Source organism: Anolis carolinensis, unplaced genomic scaffold (genome assembly GCF_035594765.1).
Source record: "Anolis carolinensis isolate JA03-04 unplaced genomic scaffold, rAnoCar3.1.pri scaffold_9, whole genome shotgun sequence".
Taxonomy (NCBI): Eukaryota; Metazoa; Chordata; class Lepidosauria; order Squamata; family Dactyloidae; genus Anolis; species Anolis carolinensis.
In genome coordinates this window covers 12,634,133-12,654,572 of record NW_026943820.1, presented here as the reverse complement: position 1 = coordinate 12,654,572, position 20,440 = coordinate 12,634,133, and the positions used below count along the sequence as shown (strand labels likewise).

Genomic DNA, 20,440 nt, shown 5'->3' with positions numbered 1-20,440 from the left:
TATTTACTTCATTTTTGTTGAATGCAGCAAATGACTAGATTGGACAAACAGCCAGGATGTGCAAAACAACAGCTAGGATGTGTGGAACAACTTAATGGGAAAAACTTTCATTATTATTCAATATTTGCCATTCTGGGCAGTATAACAAGCTTCTAAAGAACTCTGCATATCGATGAGGGATAGCATAGTCTTGTAAATTTAAGATGCTTTTGACCATGCCTTAGAGCTGTGTGCTTGAGGAGAACATATTTGATCTACTTCTAAAATGATGTAAACAAACAAACATGAGCACAAATCTATGGTGGTTTCAGGGCATAGCTTTAATGTTTAATGAAGATTTGGTTCATATAACCACCATGTCCCACTATACAGACATTTTTCATTCTGATTACATATTCCTTAAATTGATCCTTGGAGCCTGTAGTTAATGATGTTCCAAGAGAGAATGAACCATAATTTAACAGCAGAGTGCCTTGTCTCTTTTTTTCTTCAGCAATCATGAAGGCATCCATCGAGCATCTAAAATTCAGCAGCAGCCGTAATACCTAATCATAGAATTTGAGCTTGGCAACAACTATGCAGCATTCCTAGACATACTAGCTCATGTTAACAATATATGTTGGCACCTTGGAGGCATAGCAAGATTTTAAATCCATTTTTACTGAAGTTTATGCCCTATAATGTAGACAAAAGGCAGAAACTAATGGTGCTGTTCTTCATTTTTGTCTACTCTTGCTCATTATTTCTGTATTCATACAGCTGTCTTAATCTTGAAGAGTGGAGGCACTTGGATATTCTTGTTTCAGCAAAAGGAACATCTCCATTAATCTCTAGTAATTGCTCTTGTTTGGACATTCGCAGGGGGTTAGATTATGTAATCATAACTCTTCAGTTCTTACTCTCATCACTGGGATGTCACAGGGCTGTGTGTTGAGTCCTCTCTTTTACACTTGTACACATATGATTACATCTCCATCCACAATAACAATATAATTACCAAATCTGTGGATGATGCAACCATGGTGGGGCTTATCTCTGAAGGAGATAAATCTACCTATCGGGATGACGTGGATTGGCTGTTCTCGTGGTGTAAGGACAGTAATCTGGTTCTTAACATCAATAAGACCAAGTAGCTCATTTTATCTCATTTTACAGTAGAGTCTCACTTATCCAACACTCACTTATCCAACATTCTGGATTATCCAACGCATTTTTGTAGTCAATGTTTTCAATGCATTGTGATATTTTGGTGCTAAATTTGTAAATACTGTAATTACTACATAGCATTAATGCGTAATGAACTACTTTTTCTGTCAAATTTGTTGTATAACATAATGTTTGGATGCTTAAATTGTAAAATCATAACCTATTTTGATGTTTAATAGGCTTTTTCTTAATCTCTCCTTATTATCCAACATATTCGCTTATCCAACATTCTGCTGGCCCGTTTATGTTGGATAAGTGAAACTCTAGTGTATTTTGTTTTTACCCATTTTATACTTTTAATGTGTTCTTATGATTAATGTAATTGTATTGTTTTTATAATGATGATCTCACTGCTTTTATTAATTGTGATATGCCTTGTTGTACTTGGTTGGTTTCGGGCCTTTGTCCCATGTTAGCCGCCCCGAGTCCCTGTCGGGAGATGGTGGCGGGATAGAAAAATAAAGTTATTTACTTACTTACTATAGTGGACTACAGAAAGAACAGACTGGAAATCCAGCCCTTGGTCATAAATGGGGACCAAGTGGAATGGGTGGCTGGTTTTGAGTTCCTTGGTGTCACTATTAAGGAAGATCTGACCAGGGTCACCCGTACAGCGATGTTGGTTAAGAGGGCCCAGCAGAGACTGTACTACCTGAGACGGCTGAGGAACCAACAACTGAATGAAAACTGCTGGTGACTTTCTACCACCGAGCTATAGAGAGTGTCCTAACCTACTGTATTGTGTGGGGTTTGGTAACTGCACAGTGGCAGATAGGAAGGCGCTCCACAGGATCACCATTTCTGACAGAGAATCATTGGTTGCCCTCTCCCCTCTTTGGAAGAACTTTATAAGTCCCACAACCTTAAGAAAGCTCAGAGCATTCTTGGGGATCCATCTCACCAAGCATATTCTTTTTTTAAAATTATTACCATCTGTACATGCAGACAGTACAGAATGATAAAGGCAAGGACAAATAGTCTTGAGACAGCTTTTATCCTAGAGCTGTAACTATATTGAACTATTGATGTGATTCATAGGAGCCCCAGTGGCAAAGTGCGTTAAAGTACTGAGCTGGAGACCGAAAGGTACCAGGTTCAAACCCTGGGAGCGGCGTGAGCGGCCGCTGTTAGCTCCAGCTCCTGCCAACCTAGCAGTTCGAAAACATGCCAATGTGAGTAAATCAATAGGTACGGCTCCGGCGGGAAGGTAATGGTGCTCCATGCAGTCATGCTGGCCACATGACCTTGGAGGTGTCTACGGACAACGCCGGCTCTTTGGCTTAGAAATGGAGATAAGCACCAACCCCCAGACTGGACTTAACGTCAGTGGAAACCTTTCCCTTTCCCTTTACCTTTACAGTGGCAATGTTATTCTATTCTATTTTAGTAATTTGTGACACAAGTATCCAAGCAATATGTTGTATCACTTGGGAAACAAGATTCTTTGAATGTATACCTAACCTAAAGCTCCCAGAAAAGTATTAGATTTCTATAATATTCTGATGACTGCCTCTTTGAGAATAACTTATGAGGGCTTTTGATTGTTTCTGCTAGGTTCTTTAGAAAACTTTAATACTCTGCCAAGAAGTTTATGTTTTGCCTGTTATTACTAGAAATATTCATATTGTGGATTCATATTCAATTTGGAAAAGGTAGTCCGCATCATATGCAAAATAATTGAAAAGATTTGTCCTATGAACCAGTTAAATCAAAGAAAATCACAATAGATGAAAAAAGAGGACGAGTTGGTTCAAAGTAACCTAGGAAACGAAATATCCTCTGGAAAATCAGTTTGGCCAAGTGACAAACCAAGTGGGGACTAGGGACAAAATGTTCTGTAACATGAGTTCACCTGCAGAGACAAAAATTAATTCACTTCCTACTTATAGTCACATCTCTAGTTAATGTGATGTGAAGGAGGATCTTTTTTAATATATGGGAAAAGATGGCACCACAAGTATCCTTTACTTATGCAATTTAGGGCTTTATCTTAAAACCAGCTCATGTAATATGGCCAGAGATAAACCAAAAGCCAAATTTGAAAGCACGTGCTTAGTATCCTGAAAAGAAAAAATAACATAGGGCTCACACAGCCATGAAATCCCATGCTGTTCTTTGGCACTTTTTCCCTGCCCTTGAGATTGAAATCAAAGTTACATTTAAGATATATATTTTACTATAGTAGAATCACATATTTGTAATCAGCTTTCCCCTGTTGAACCTGTTATAATTCTGATCTTGTAGAATGAACTGCTACTTTAGATTACAGACGAGCACTCACATATTTCAGTAATCCCTTACGAGAAAGAATTGCTGTAAAAACAAATTATAGAATTGACTAGTGTAGAATCTTTCCGCCCCTCTTGATGTGTTTATTTATTTGTAAGGATTTTGAGGTGTGGAAAAATATTCAGAAATCTTTTCTTTTTGCTTTATGGTGCCCTACCTCATTCCTACCTCAGGGTCGGGATACTGGTTGGGATTTTAAAGGTAACGTAGCACTGGGCAGAATAAAATGATACCTGAAAAATCTTGCAGTGATAAAAGACCCGAATCTATTATGTACAGAATTCCATGTCTTTTAAAAATTAACTTTGTTATAAAAGTTTTAAAAGTTACATTAAAAGTAAAAGATGAATCAAGAAAAAAAAAAACAGAGCAGAAACACACACAACAAATGCCAAGGAAGAAAAAAGAAAAAAAATACTTCTAATCTATCCTCACCTGGCCAAAAGAAAACAGCATAAGTTTCACCCTCTAGGCCTTCCAATATTGACTCCTTTCTCAAACAAACAAAATCACCTCATAATATTCTGCAAAACTCAAAATTGGAAAGTCCTTCTCTTCCTCATACAAAAACTGAATAAAAGGTTTCCGGTCTTTCAATTTTTCCCCAATTTTCTTATTTTAGCAAACATGATAATTTGTCTATCCCAGCCAAATCCATCATTTTTATCATCCAATGCTCTGTTAGTAAGCTGAGTTCTTCCATGCGTAGAGTAATCTTGCTGCTGTGGTCATATATTGCAACAGTTTATCATAGTCATATGTATCAGTAAGACCAAGTAGAGAAGTCTCAGGTTTTAAACTGGATATTTTCCTCCAAAACCTTCTGGATTACCTTATGTATTTGAATCTAATATTTCTTGTCATGCTTACATGTCGACCACATATGATAGAAGGGACCCCACTTACTGTTTAAATTTCCAGCAAGTGTTGGAAACCACTTTAGGCATCTTAGAAAGCTTTTCAGGAATCATATACCATTGGTACATCATTTTATAAAAATTCTTGTTTCAATTATAACATAACATACATTTTAACGCCTTGCTCGAAGTCTCAAGTATGACTTTGACTTTAATCCAGAATGCAGAGAAGAAGATGCTAATAGCATAGGAAGGAGCAGACTACAGACTTTCATCCAGGTATGACAACATTTTTATTTGAAGAATGTAAAAGAAAATATTGGGAGGTGACTACACTGTCAAAGGATCTGTTCAGTGTTTTACCTCATTGTGTAGAAGAACTCCCAGATCCTTTCCTAAGGAGAACTTAAGCCAGTGGTTCTCAACTTGTGGGTCCCCAGATGTTTTGGCCTTCAACTCCCAGAAATCTTAACAGCTGGTAAACTGGATGGGATTTCTGGGAGTTGTAGGCCAAAACACCTGGCGACCCACAGGTTAAGAACTGACTTGAGCTGACTGATATAAGTTGTAATCTATTACAGGTTTCTGCATGAGGAAACCCTTGCATAACACGAATCCATTTCTCTTGAGGACTCCAAGCCCGCTTCTAGTCATAAAGACTCTGGCCTACCTCTAATATCCTTGAGGATCTGGATGTAGCTCTTTCTCTGCTATTGCACTTGTTTCATTAGATGAGCCCTTCTCCAGAAGATCAAGGTTCTTCCTGCCTTAAGCTCCAGCTGTTCCTAATGGTCCTTTTCTGAAGAAGATGCCTGTTGCAAGGATGTGACAGATTGGTGTTCACTCTTCCTTGCTTACTTAGAGAACGCTATCCATTTTCAGGTTAAGAATAACTTCTAATCAGCAGAAGATAGTGGGAGAATGTGGGATTTCTCCTGTCTTTGATGGCAGCTGCTTAGAGCAGAGTTTTGTAGCCAACCTAATCAGCTTTTCCTTGTTGAACCAATTAGAATTAAACCCCACAAGCCTTTTTTTCCCTGGCACTGTTTCTGAAAGGCTTTGAAATCTATTGCTGTGACGGTTCGAAATAAAGGAACAGTCTAAAATCAATGTTTCATGGTAAGCTGTTAATGAAAATGTTCCAACAGAAGCTATATTTATGATAAATATGCTACATGCAGCGAAACATTTGTTACCCTATCCATTCTTGCTTGAAGTTCCTTCTGTGTGGTTGCAGCAAAGTCACCAAGCTGAAGTTTGCTTTTAATTTGGACTTGTTTAGTTTCCCTGGCTTGTACTGATTGTATGCAAACACACTTGTTTTGACTATGAATTGAACTCTAATTTTCTGAACTTAATGCAGGCCTTGAAGTCCAAGACTTGGTTCAAATCTTCATTATCATATTTCTTAGGTCTTGTATGGCAAGCCCTTTCAAATCACATTATTGAACAATCTGTTCACCTTTACTTCTTGGTTGTGTATTGAAAAGTTGTGTCAGTTGTGGCTGACAGAATTAGGGAAGATTGCCTTGACCTCATTGGGTTTGTTTACATACAGCAGGAAATCCTGATACATGACCCAGCTTTTCGAACCTTGCATTTGTGATGTTTTTCTTCCTTCCTTCCTTGCTGTGACTAGAAAAAGGAGATTGGAAATATCCACTTAAGCTTCCAAACCAACCAGGGATTTGTAATTTCTCAAACATGAGAGTGGATGCCTGAATGGATTGTTGGCTATGTTACATTCTTAGGATGGTACAAAGAATGGAGCTCTGTACATGTATATGTAAAATCCTTTATGAAATGCCTAATGATAATGATGTTGATTGTGGCTCTGTTAAAAGGTTTTGATCAAGCTTGATAGACAGATAAAGTCCCTGTGAAATGTCTGATAAAAGGATAACACCTTGATGATATGATGTAATGAAATGACTTGATGCCTTAAATCAGGGGTGTCTGACTCATTTTCATCGAGGGCCATAACAAACTTATGATTGCCTTCAAAGGGTAATTGAATCAATGGACGGAGAATCTGTGAATACAGAGGGCCAAATATATATATATACACACACACACATATACATAGTGGTCAGTGCTCTTTAGTTTTTACACTGTTTGGATCCCAAGGATAATGGGAACTGTAAACCAACAGCACTTGTGACTCTGAGGTTGGGGAAAAGTTAAAGGACATTTTAACATCTGACATCATATCCACAAGCCTTGTATCTAAATTCAAACCCCACTCTCCTGACTCAACAGAACAAACTGCAGCTGGATGATTCCAGATGTTACTGTATCACAACTCCAAACATGATGAGGAATATAGGAGTTGTGGTCCAACAACTGGAGGGCTACAACTGGAGGGCTACATCAAATGACATAGAGTGCATACAGTATAATAGCCTAAAAGAGTGTCAGCTCACCACAGCCGCTCCTGAATGAACACACGAGACTCTCTGTGGTATCACCAGGAACTTTTACTGTAGGAAACATGAACATCAGAAAAGCCAAGAATGGGAGGCTCCGGCCAACCCTCCTTTATATACCCTCCCCCTCATTTGAACAGTCTCTTCCCGCTCAGTAAAACCCCGCGCAAATTCCCCGCCAAGTCCATCAGCCGTTTCTCCTCCGAGTCCTGGGACGCAGGTGTCTTATCAATGTCAGTGACCCTGAAACTCAGAGCCACATCCAGGCTCTAGTAGCAGGGTTCTGACATGGCGTCCTCCTCCCCTTCGTCCTGGAAGGAAAAGATTAAACACAACTATTGTTCTCCGCTGTCCAGAGTTCCTTTATACTTTTTTAACAGGCTGCAATGGAATACCGGGTGTACCTTTCCTAGGTCCTTTGGTAGCCTCAGCTCATAGGTCACTTCGTTTATTCTTTTTGCTACCCTGAATGGCCCTATATAGCGTGGAGCCAATTTCTTGGATGGGAACCCCAATTTCAGGTTTTTTGTGCTCAGCCAAACCAGATCTCCTTCGCCCAATTTGTCCCCCTCTCGGCGCCTACGATCCGCAAAGAGCTTGTACTTCTTTTGTGTTTCCCGCAATGCCTCTACCACGGTTTGCCACCCTTGCTTGATTTTGGCCGGCCATTCCTCGTCGGTCTGGCCCTCCCCTTCCTTCCACTCGGGTAGCCTGGGGAAAGGTGCCACCTCCTGTCCGTATACTATTTCGAATGGGGCACGACCTGTGGCCGAATGTACGGCCCCGTTAAAAGCCATCTCAGCAAACGGAAGAAGGTCCGCCCAATCATCCTGTCTATAATTGGTGTACATCCTTAAGAATTGGCACAGTGTCTGTTGGGTACGTTCGACCCCCCCGTTGGTCGCGGGATGAAAGGCCGAGCTCAGGTTCCTTTCTGCTCCTAACAGCTGTAAGAATTTTCCCCAAAATTTTGCAGTAAATTGGACTCCCCGGTCACTAATTATCTTGTCGGGACACCCATGTAGGCGATATACATGCTTCACATACAAATCAGCAAGTTTTTCAGCTGAAGGAAGTTTTGGCAGAGCCACAAAGTGTGCCTGTTTTGAGAATAGGTCCAATATTGTCCAAATGTATCTGTGGCCTCTGCTGGGGGGTAGTTCGCCTACAAAATCCATGGCTACGCATTCCCATGGCCTCATGGGCTCCACCACCTTCTGCAATAGCCCCTGGGGCTTCCCCGGTGGTGTTTTCCCTCTGCACATAATTCACACTGCGTGACGTATCCCCTGGCGTCTTTCCTCATTCCGGGCCACCAGCATTGTTTGGCCAACAGTTTAATAGTCCTGGTGGGGCCTAGATGACCCGCACCCTTGTTATCATGGTACTTCCTTAACATTTCTCGTCTTAAACATTCAGGAATATACAATTTCTTATTTACAAACACCAAATCCCCACACAATTCTCCCTTTTCTTTGTTTGTTTGTAACCATTTGTCCATTCCATACGCTCGCTTCAACTCTTCCTCCCATATTTCTCCTCCCCCCGTGGAAATGGCAGTACGTTTGTTTTCTTTGGCCGCTTGTGCTCGAGTTAGTACTGCCAGGCCCCATTGCTTATCAAGAAAAATACTCCCTTCAGATTCCTGAATTCCTCCCCCGTGCTGAGGCATCCGAGAGAGAGCGTCAGCGAGTATATTATGTTTCCCCTGGAAGAATCTGAGTCTGAAATCAAAACGGCTGAAATATTGGGCCCATCTAATTTGCTTCGCTGATAGTTTACGAGGGGATCTTAGATACTGTAAATTTCTATGGTCAGTCCACACCTCAAACGGTGTTCCACTTCCTTCCAGGAAGTGTCTCCAGCACTCTAGTGCTTTTAGAATCGCTAAGGCTTCTCTCTCCCAAATCGGCCAGTTTTTTTCTGTATCGCTAAACTTTTTTGACAGATAGCCACATGGCTTCAGGTTCCCCCCCTCGTCTTTCTGTAGCAGAACTGCCCCATATGCCCGGTCTGACGCATCGTAATGTAATACAAAGGCTTTAGACATATCAGGGTGCTGTAGGACAGGCTCCTCAGTAAAACGCTTTTTAAGGGCTTCGAAAGCTTCCTGGCATTCTATTGTCCAGGTCAGTTTGGCCCCTGGGGCCTTCACTTTGGCTGTTTCTCCCCTACCTTTAGTCTTTAACAAATCCGTTAATGGCAAAGTGAGGCGCACAAAGTCCTTGATAAATGTTCTATAGAAGTTTGCGAACCCTAGGAAGGATTGCAGCTGCTTCCGTGTTTTGGGGGCTTCCCACCCCCTCACGTCTTCTACCTTCGCAGGGTCCATCGCCACTCCCTGGGAGGAAATCCTATACCCCAGAAAGTCTATCTGGTCTTTATTGAACTCGCACTTGGCAAGCTTCGCATACAGTTTTGCTTCTCTCAACTTTTGCAGGACTTCCCTGACTAGTTCTATGTGTTGCTCCTTAGTCCGAGATACTAACAATATGTCATCTAAAAAAACAAAGACTCCCTTGTACAACAATGGATGCAACACTTCGTTGATTAATTGCATGAACGCGGCGCCTCCGCCGCACAAACCGAAAGGGAGCACACGATAATTGAATAATCCGAATGCACAGGAGAAGGCCGTCTTCCACCTGTCCTCTGGTTTAATCTGCAATTTATGGTACGCTTCAATTAAGTCCAATTTAGTGAATATCTGTCCCTCCGATAACTGGGCGATCAAGTCCTTCACTAAAGGTAGGGGGTATTTATTTCCAGAACTGATTGCATTCAGGCCCCTGTAGTCAATGCAGAGCCTCAGCGTTTGGTCCTTTTTGCGCCTGAACAACACAGGCGCCCCTAGAGGGGAATTTGAAGGCTCTATGAAACCCCTCGCTAGGTTTTTATCAATGTATTTTCTCAGTTCCTCCTTTTCCCTAGCCGACATTGGGTATATTTTTGCCTTAGGAAGCTCTGCTCCTGGGACTAGCTCTATCTTCACTTCAACTCTCCGCTTCGGTGGGAAACTGTCTGCTTCCTTCTCATCAAATACGTCCACAAAATCCCGATACTCTGGGGGTAATTTATCTGCCAGTTCTGCTATCCTGATAGAGTCTTCCTCCCCCCTTTTCCCCGGCTCCCTTTCCACTTCCTGGCTCCCTCCTTCCAACTTCATCCTGAAGATCATGCTCTTATCCTCCCAGTTGATTTGCGGGTTGGCCTGCCCCAGCCATGGCATGCCTAGTATAACATTATAGCTGGCTATTTGTGATATCACAAATGACACCTTTCCTTCCCAACTCCCTATCTTACACTTTACATCTTCGGCACTGTACTTAGCTAATGATCCCGATGCTGTGGATCCGTCCAACTGCGAAAAAGCTATTGGGGATTCTAGGTTCGTTCTTTCGCATCCCAATCCCTCGGCTAATTCAGGGGAGATGATGTTCCTGGAACATCCACAATCCACAAATGCTTTGCAGGTTGCTTGTTTGCTGCCACTTTCCAGCTGAATGGGGACCACTATCATGGCTTTGTCCTGACTTACCAACCCCCCCGAGTGGTGCCTCATCGGTGGTTCTTCCTCGGCGCGTTTCCCTGCCACGGCTCTTGGTTTGGGCGGGCCTCCGCCTTCCCCTTTTCTCTGCCAGCACTCGGCAGCCCTGTGGCCCAAACGGCCGCACACGAAGCAGCCCCTCCTGCTGGTGCTCACGTTCCCTGTCGGCTCCGTTCTCCTCCCGGCTGGGGTTGATCCCTCCTTCCGGCTCCCCTCTTTCATCTGCGGCCGCTGCTGTAGCCCTCCTCGGTGCCTCCTCGCCTGGGCCAGCGATGTCTCGATGCGCCCCGCCAGCTGAATCCATCCGCGCAGTGTGTCAGGCTCATCACGATGCACCGCCCAGGAGAGGATCTCCCGCCTGAGACCCTCTTTGAAGAGTTCTATCTTTGTCACTGCAGACCATTCCGGCACCTTTTCAGCGAGGCATTGGAACTCCTCCGCATACTCAGATACCGACCTTTGCCCCTGGGAGACGGTCTTCAACTCCTCCCTCGCCCGGATCTGCTCCAGTGGATCTCGGAAACGGGTCTCCAGGGCCCCCATAAAGCGTCGGAGTGACCCCAGACATGGGTCGCGCCGCGCGTGTAGTTGAACGTACCAGCTGGCCGCTCCCCTCTTCAACACTGCACCAATGGCCCGTACCCGGCTGGATTCCGTTCTAAAAGTGTGGGCATTGTCCTCCATATAGCCCCTCACCGTGGTCAGGAAAAAATCCAGTTCAGAGGACTCTCCCCCAAACTCGATCCTTAGTTCCTCTCGTCTCGGTAGGGGTCCCTGTGGTGGCAATCCCCAATCCTCCGCCCGTCGCAAGCCCCCTTGCGGGCCAGTGGGCCCCGCTGCTGCTTCCCTTTGTCCTGTGCCACGCCCGGCATTCGCCAGGGGCACCAGGGTCTCAGTTGGGAGCGTAGCCGGGATTCTCGGAGGCTTTTCCCCTTCGTCGTCACTCTCCTCCACCCGCGTCAGGCTCGTTTGGATCTTGGGCCGGGCACCGGGCTCCTTTCGCATTTCCCTTCCCTTCGGTGCTGGGAGGTCTGCAAAGCCCTGGCTGCTTCCCATGCTCACGTCCCACATTGAGCTAGCCCGGAGTTCCCTTCCTCGCTCCGGCTCCGCCAAAACCGCCAGGCGCTCCATCGCCCTCGACATCACTGCCAGGGTGGTCTCCATCGCCGACATCCTCTCCTCCAGAAACACCATCTTTTGCGGGCCTGGGGAAGGTGAACCTTCCTCTCCTCCGGTGCTATCTCCCCGCACCACTCCGCGCCTCTGGGTTACCCCATTTGGCTGGGCATAAGCGGTGGATGACGCCAGGGCCGCCAGCTGGTGGAACTCAGCGTCCGTCTCGGGAGTGGCCCTTTCCGACCTTCCTCCTCCGGCGCCCAAGAGCTCTTCATCCTCCACTTGCATGTTACACCTCACCGCTACAGCGGGATGGTGTCCGTATTCTTGGCTTAGTGTCAGCTCACCACAGCCGCTCCTGAATGAACACACGAGACTCTCTGTGGTATCACCAGGAACTTTTACTGTAGGAAACATGAACATCAGAAAAGCCAAGAATGGGAGGCTCCGGCCAACCCTCCTTTATATACCCTCCCCCTCATTTGAACAGTCTCTTCCCGCTCAGTAAAACCCCGCGCAAATTCCCCGCCAAGTCCATCAGCCGTTTCTCCTCCGAGTCCTGGGACGCAGGTGTCTTATCAATGTCAGTGACCCTGAAACTCAGAGCCACATCCAGGCTCTAGTAGCAGGGTTCTGACAAAAGAGTACCAAAAGAACCTCTTTAATTCTGTTATAAATTTTTTCACATTCCAATACTTCAGATTGCTTGAATGGAATGCTGATGTTAACTCGCGGTGTATGTTTTAGCAACAGTCATGATTTGGGCGCTAAAGTGACCAAAAGTTGATCACTATGACACACAATTTTTGTTCCTAGGTTATAAATGTCATTTCCTAATTGGGTCTATTATAAAAACATGTAAAAAGTTTATTAAACTGCAACATTGTTGTCTTTGTGGGAGGGACATCTCTAGTTTTTCTAGAGTCTCAACCAATTCAACTTGGTTTGTGGTAGCCACAAAATCTAAGTTTCTGGAGTATACAGTGTTCCCTCACTACTTCGTGGTTCACTTTTCGCGGATTCACTGTTTTGCGGTTTTTCAATAACCTCTAAACCAATATTATAAATCATAAAAAATTACAATTTACAGCCTAAGGAAAGGAGTAAGGAGAAGCCAAAGGGAGAGAAAAGGAGCCCAAGCGGCAACAGGAGGAGAAGGAGGTGATTTATCAATGCACAATTGGTTGATAAAGACTTAAAATAGCGTATAACTACTAAAATAATGTATAAATATTAAAATAAATATAGCGTCCCTACTTCACGGATTTTCACTTATTGTGGGTGGTCCTGGAACCTAACCCCAGCAATAAGTAAGGGAACACTGTAATAACTACTTTTAAAATAAAGTACTGCACAATTAAACAGGAAATAACACTTTGAAACCAGGAACAGAAAAAAATTCCAAATTTTGTTATATAGTGTCATGGGAACTATAGACAGAATTACCTGACAAGTGGTCCTCAATCCCTCAGTTTAAGAGAAATAATGGGAAGCTTTCTGGTCCCATTATTTCAGATCTCCTAAAGTGGAGTTAAGGAACCTTTTAAATGCAAAGATTGCACAGTGAAACTGAGCTGCGGCCACTCTTTTCTGTTGTGATTTCCTTCTCTCTTTTTTAAAGACACTACATACATTTTTTTTATTTAAAAAGCGTGTTTGCAATTATTGCCTGGATAATTAACAGATAACCTTAGGGTAAACCCAAGCACATCATCCATCCATTTACCAATTATTCTTCAGGATTTAATTTCATGGACACAGCTGGTACTGTTTGGCTCATAAAATAGATATTCTCTGTAGTCTTGTGTTATATGTTTATCAGAAAGAGGGCTAATGCCATAATCAATTAGACTAGGCCAGAAATGTTCGACCCGTCACAATCTGTCTTCCCGAGCAAAGTGTGTGATTACTGTTGGATGGGGCCTCAAATGGGCATATATTCCCTTCCTGTGGAAGCTCACACTTTTGCCTAGTGGACTCCCTCCTGCTTCTCCCATTTCCTACAACGTTGTCCTAAAATCTGCACGTGGATTGCCAGGGGTGGTGTGATGGTGTGATGGTGATGGATTGTGATAGATAAGGGGCAAACAAGGCCACTACCATCCCCCAATGATTATTCTGCTCTCCATTGAAATTTTCCTCCAGCCCCCCAATTTCTAACATAAAACATCTCAGCTCTGCATGTCAGTAGATCCCTTAAGCAGCAAAGTAATTCTATGGAACAGTCTGCTGAGGTGTAACTAGCCCCATCTCTGGAAAAAAAGCCCAATATAAATTGTAACCATATTCAAAATTCTGGTGAGCACACTTGGTCCCACAAAGCCCACAAAACCTCACAACTTGACATCTTGAGTCAATTATTATCTTTTGTGGCTAGGAAACAAAGAGTTTGGATACAATGACAGTCTGTATTTCCTTGTACTCCACATACGGTGGAAATTGAGGCCTTTGTGGTTGGCTGAGCCTCTGTGATATCACAAAAGGGCAAAAGGGCAAGGAAAGATTAATTGACATTGGCCAAACCACTCAAGTCTCGGAACAGAAGACGGTATCAAAATGACAGAGTCCCAAAGCAATAGCAAGCCAAGTTGGGAGAGCAAAGCGTGGAAACCGACTTATAAGATCAATGCATTTCATCATGTGTTGAAGCCATCTACAGTAGAGCAGTGAAAGCATAATGTTTTGGGACATGGAAGAAGTAAATTCCATGGAATTCAATATAATTCAGAGGATGAAGAGAGAATAACTCAATAGAGATGCATAAAAAGAAGACTGCAGATCTGGGAAACATTCTTTTTTCTGGGTGGCACCAAAGGGAAGTTTCACAGGAGCTATCATGTAACTAAATATTTCTTCCTAGATCTCAACACTTTCACAAAGAGCCAGCCTTACATATATTTATATGTCTTACATATTTCTAAATATTTAAGAATGGTTAACTCCCTGCTTTGTCATGTTGCCCATAATGCCTAGTGCAGACATGGGTGTTATCTGATTCTCCAGATCTGATGTGTCAAGCTTGTGGCCCTCCAGATGTTTGGGCCTCCCAACTCCCAGAAGCCCTATCCAACTTGTCCTGTGGCAGGAAACTCTGGGAACTGAAGTCCAAAACACCTGGAGGGCCACATGTTTACTGCTGCAGATGTGCTTAGACTCCAACACGGGCCTCAGCAGCATAGCCAGTGAAGGTCAATACTGGGTGTTACAGTCTGGTAACATCTGGAGGGCAATACAATTTCCATCCTAGAGGATCTTCTTAGAAAACTTTATCTTGGTTATCTGCAGGCTCCAGGTTCTAACCCATCCCTAGCCCTGCTCTCCAACTTGAGTGAACTTAAATATTTATTGACTTTCACATTTGTTTCCCTCTTATTATCCCCCCTCCACTAATAGTAATCTCCCTGGGGCAAATGCCTTGCCAGATTATTTTTCTTCTTCACCGTGCAGATTTATATATCCATTGATGATTTCATAAATGATTGATTTAACGTAACACATGAAAAGCACACTTTTTCTTCAAGTTCCTTGCATGAAGAGCGCACAGAGCACGGATACTGTTCCTGCCACTAGTGCCCTCTCAGCAAGACATTCCACTCACAGTGCCAGATGTCCAGGCATATGCATTTTTTTTACAGATGGCCAGTGATCTTTCAAGGGAAAGTGCTGAAAAATAATAAAACAAGTCTACTGTATCACATTTACCCCAGGATTTTTAAAGCCATCAGCAAGAAGTGATTTGATGTACAAGTTAGCCTTTAGGGACTTGGATTTTATTTCTAGAGCCGTAAGTATAACAAACAACATTTTCCCCCTTTCTCTGTCTTCCTTTTTCAGTTCTGTTGGATTAGCAAAAGCAGCCCTAGAAGCAATTAATGGATTCAACCTCTTCGGCAATCAGGTAGTAAAAATATTTAAGTATTTGTTCATTCTCCATTTTTAATTAACTGCTTCTTCTTCAGTAAATTGCTTTCATTGCAGATCAAAGGACATCTAATATCCATATGGTAAAGCCTGTTCAGTCTGCATTTCTCCAGTCTTTTTAAAAAGGAAGTAGGCTAGAAAATTAATTCTTGCTACTTTGGGTATTGGATGCGTAGGCTAACAAAACCATCTCTTTCCACAGTTAACAACCATTACTTTCCCCCCAGCCATTTGATTTAACTCTTATGAAAACTGAAATGTATAGAACGGTCTCCTGTTTTCCTCTAGTCTGTTTGAGCGAGACATTAAATGTCTCCAGTTGTGCATTTAAATGTCCTGTTCTTTTCTGTTTTCATTCTCTGGTATGGAGCACCGTCTATTACTTTGGTCAGCCTTCATTATGACTTTCCTCAATTCCAGATAATTTCAGATCCTTCAAATAGCTATGCTATTCATCAGCTGCTCTACCATTCCAATATGTGTGCCCTTCTCTTCATTATCACAAAATGTGCTCCTAGCTTTGTCTCATTCTCCCTGCATGTCAGAAAAAAAATGTAACTAAATGCACAAGTTCACTGCCTTGTGAACAGTCTATATGGTATTGGGCAGCAAGTACTATTGTTCAAGGGGACCACTACTGGAAAGATATAGAAAGTGGGAAACAGCCACATGCTGAAATAACTCTAAAAATTGGTGATCCATGTGGGTTCCATTCTGATCACATGTGTGGTCTATGTAGATTCCATTCTGATCACATGTGTGGTCTATGTAGATTCCATTCTGCTTAAATTTGTGGTCATGTAGATTCCATTCTGATCAAATTTGTGGACTATGTCAATTCCACTGGATGATCCTGTCCAAGGTCCTCATTCTTGGAGGAAGGCAATAACAAATCCCTTCTGACTGAATCGTCATAAGCTATCATCTACTTTAAAGGCATATAGCAACATCTTTATGAATAATCACAATAGAGCTGAGCATCTGTGTCCAGAGGAGGACCACTGAAATGATCAAAGATTTGGTGTGACTGCACAAGTGGCGCCATCTCTATGTCGAACTGTAAGTTGAATTGTTGTATCATGCCTGATTTTGCCTTTACCCTGTAAATGTAGTTGGATTGGTTATTTATAGCTGTCAATCAATGTTGTTTGCACCAGTTATATTGCTTCCTCAGCTCAATTGTTTGGCTCCACATCTTCCTGGAGTAGGACAGTGTTTCCTTTTTTCATTCCACCATCAAGCTTTCTACCAGATGGATGTGAGAGAGAGACTTGGCTCTAAAAGCCCTTAAGTTACCTCTCAGCACCAATTCTGAGGTTCCTACCCTTGAGACTTATGCTTCATGTTCAGGGCCAACCTGGATGACGTTGAGGAGTCTCAAGCGCCTTCAAATCAGTTCTTTGGCACCAAAGGAAGACTGTGTCTTCAAATATAGGCCATTTGGACTGATTGCTCCGGCATTCACAGCCATTGAGAAAGAGGGACCTGGAAAAGCTTCTCAGCTGCAGAGCTCCTTGGACTTATGACAACCAAAGACTGTAATGTATTTTACTTTACCCCTTGGAAACTTCCAGCTTATTGCCTTAAAGGGATAACCTTTTGTGAACAATAAAACCAGTTTTGAGTTATCTACAGTGTTTTGGTCCTTGGGAGTTCCAGTTTCCCTAAAGGAGGGCAAGAAGCAATCCCCTGGGTAAGATGTCACGTCCATGCCTCTTTCACTAAGAGTTATAGCCCCAGGCGCGACGGCACATTTTGAGATCATGAATGATCCCTGTGAGGAGTAAGTTAAAGAGCTGGAGATGTTTAGCTTGCAGAAGAGAAGGCTAAGAGGAGACATGATCGCCATGTTTAAATATCTGAAAGGATGTCATAAGGAGAGTAGGACTCAATGGAGCCATGGAGCCATGACAGGAAAGGAGATTCCACCTGAACATTAGGAAGATTTTCCTGACCGTAAGAAGAGGTGTTCAACAGTGGAACGCTCTGCCTTGGAGTCTGGTGGAAACTCCTTCCTTGGAGACTTTTAAACAGGCTTGAAGTCTATCTGTCGAGGGGGATCGTACTTTTCCTGCCTGGCAGCACGGAGTTGGACTAAGTGGCCCATGTGGTCTCTTTGAACTCTAGGATTCTATGATTTTCAGTTCTTTAGAATTTTTTTCAGACTCAAATGTTAGACAATTTGGGAAGAAATTTGGGAAGAATAATCCAGCTATCAAGTTTCATGTAACTATTGGATCTGTAGTTAGATTGAAATTGTACGATGGAGTTGGCTGGTTGGAGCAATGAGCTTTGGAGCAAGTAACAAGATTTGCATTTCTTCAGGCAAAATACTTGGGAGGCACTCAGTGATTTGTCCATTGTCTTTGCACTGACTTCTATGTCAGCTTGGAGCAGAATCACAGAGTATTATAACAATTCCAATATTATTAAAGATGGGGATTAAATTTAAGTGGTGCACTAGATAAAAAGCCAAATTGCATGATTACCTAATGCTTGGAGGGAAATGAAATCCCCAGTCTTCCTCTTAAGAACATCTGTGTTAAGATTTATTTTGTCATAGACATAGGCAATCTTCTTTCATTGGTGAGATATATAATTTTGTAAATTTTCATATCAAGAAACATTTTGTCATGATACTATTTAAATGAAAACTACAATAAATAAATAACTTAAAACTCACATCATGAAAAACCAACTAATTACTCACATGTTAATCAAATTAACCTGGTGGGGTTTTCCACATGCAATTAGTTATTTAATTATACAAAATAATACAACAGTGGAAAGATAAAAGGTACAATTGAGAGGTTCCAAAGGAACAATTATTTTCTTTAAAAAAATCTTTTTTGAAACATCAAACAATAATGCATCTTCTCATGAAAATATTTTATTTAAAAAAGCAATCCATGGGCACTGCAGCAAGACGGCAGACAGGCTTATCTGAGACATTTAATCCATCTTAAAGGGATTCAGCTAACCTTTTTAAAAGGATCCTCCTAATGAGCACAGGGCAAAATGTAAACAGCTAAGTGGAAATGGAGAAAAACACACGTTTTTGGATTTTCATTTAACAGGGTCTTTATCTGAGGGATTTGAAAACTAGAGCTCTTGCAAGTAACTTCTGTTTGGCCTTGGAATATCAATTCTCAGCCTTCATGTTTTCTGGGGATCTGGAAGTGGTCTGATTTCAAATACAAAACTAAGACTTAGGCCCCATCTACACTGCCATATAATGCAGTTTGAAACTGCATTATATGGTCAGTGTAGACCAGTGGTTCCTAATCTTTGGGCTTTTAACTCCCAGAAATCCCAGCCAGCTTACCAGCTGTTAAGAACTGTGGGAGCTGAAGTCCAAAACACCTAGAGGCCCAGAGGTGAACAACCACTGGTGTAGACTTATATGAATGGTTTTCCAGACGTGTTGTGTTTCAACTGGGATCCCCTCCAAAGAACTGCATACCAGTCACTAGAAATCTCTCAAAAGAAGCACCTACTTAGAGTCTTGCACTAGTCACTCTCTGTATATGCTGTACTGTGGCCAGGTTTTTAAAGTAATTGTTGCATTTTATGTGTTTTATGCTGTTTTTATATTTATTTTGTTATATTGTTTTAATTCGTGTACTATGTCTTAACATATGTTACTGTTGGGCTCGTCCCCATGTGAGCTGCCCCGAATCCCTTCGGGGAGATGGTGATGAAATACAAGAATAAAGTTGTTGTTGTTGTTACCACCTATATCTTCTTCCTTGAGATTTCTGATGTTTAGTAACAGAAGCAATTTCTATTTGAGACCAAATGCACACCCTTCAGATTGCTATATGATATCTCTGTGGGCTGAAATCTCTATGGACAGTGTTTCCTGTGAATGGGCTCGACCATAGACTGATTGTTATCTAAACATAGATGTTTCGAGCTACCCTTGAAGTTTAAATAGTCCTCTCTGTTCTTCTTCCTATATTTTATACTGATTCATCTTTCTGCAATTGGAATGTGCTTGCAGTTGCTTGGCAACTGATGTGGGCCACCAGCCCAGGACGATTCCCCCAATTTCCCATGGTTGCCCCAGCAACTGGCCTGAGGGACACTCACAGTGTTCAGGCACTCAGTTGGAGTTCAAGTTTTGCCCTCTCTCAGCACGATGCAAGCTACAAAAAAGGAATCCTTCATTTTGAACACTATTTGGCCGTGGGTTTGCTGCTTCCATTTCATGCTAACTTATCCTTGGTAGACTCATATTTGCATTCATCGCTGCATCTAACATGAAGCTCACGCGGCGAGTGCTGGCACAAGTGCAGCCGAAATGAGGCCACTGAGGATCAAGAGGGAAGTACTGGCATGCTTGGAAGGTTGGAAAATGTACAAGAATTCCTTATGAAACGGCAACAAAACAGTGGGGGCACAATCCCCACCACAGCCACCATGCCGTGAAATGCAGAGCATCAATTGGAAAGGAAAAGTAGGAAGTGGTGTGGTATTGATCTCTTGGACCTCTGCGCAGCTTACAGTATTCTGGACAAAGGCACATCTATACCTGGCAGGAACCCTGAACAGAAGCAAGATTGTGAACATTCCCTTTTTTTGGACGATAACACATACAATCCCCTATTGACATGGCAGCTGCAATGTTTTCTTTCATATCCCACTAGAATTATTGAATTGCAAGAAACTCCAAAGTCCATGGTCCAACTCTCTGCCATGGAGGAATTTACAGCTAAAATACTCCTGAAAGGTGATAATTCAACTTTCGTTTAAAGACTTATGAAGAAGAGATGGCTGCTATTTTCCAAGGCAATCTATTTCACTATTGAACAGCTCTTGCAGTCGATGAGTTGTTCTTGATATTTAAGTATAATTTTCTCTTGTAATTTCATGTTGTGGTTTCTAGAACAGTAGAAACACTCTCATGAAGGCACTAGGACAATGTCCTAGTCTCTATTCAAAGCAATGTGTGTGTTTTTATACTTTCGTTACTTGTTTCCTTTGGACCTGAATTAATTGGTTGCTGCTGTCTTTCTCTGCTGCATTTTTTTGGTCTTGACACACATTTACTGCAAGCTGCGCAATTAGATTTTGAA

At 42.5% G+C, this 20,440-nt stretch overlaps 1 protein-coding gene and 1 long non-coding RNA gene across 8 annotated transcripts in view; one reads left to right on the top strand and one right to left on the bottom strand.

The window, feature by feature from the left end:
- Positions 1 to 20,440, top strand: part of phkb (phosphorylase kinase regulatory subunit beta) — a 196,762-nt gene that overhangs the window by 66,206 nt on the left and 110,116 nt on the right. For all 7 annotated transcript variants that reach the window (XM_062962009.1, XM_008113900.3, XM_008113904.3 and 4 more), the window contains one exon: positions 15,276 to 15,339. In XM_062962009.1, coding sequence (XP_062818079.1) covers positions 15,276 to 15,339 — 64 coding nt within the window. The remainder of the gene's footprint in view (positions 1 to 15,275; positions 15,340 to 20,440) is intronic.
- The window catches only part of LOC134293690 (uncharacterized), a 61,724-nt gene that overhangs the window by 5,581 nt on the left and 35,703 nt on the right, over positions 1 to 20,440 (bottom strand). The window lies entirely within an intron of this gene.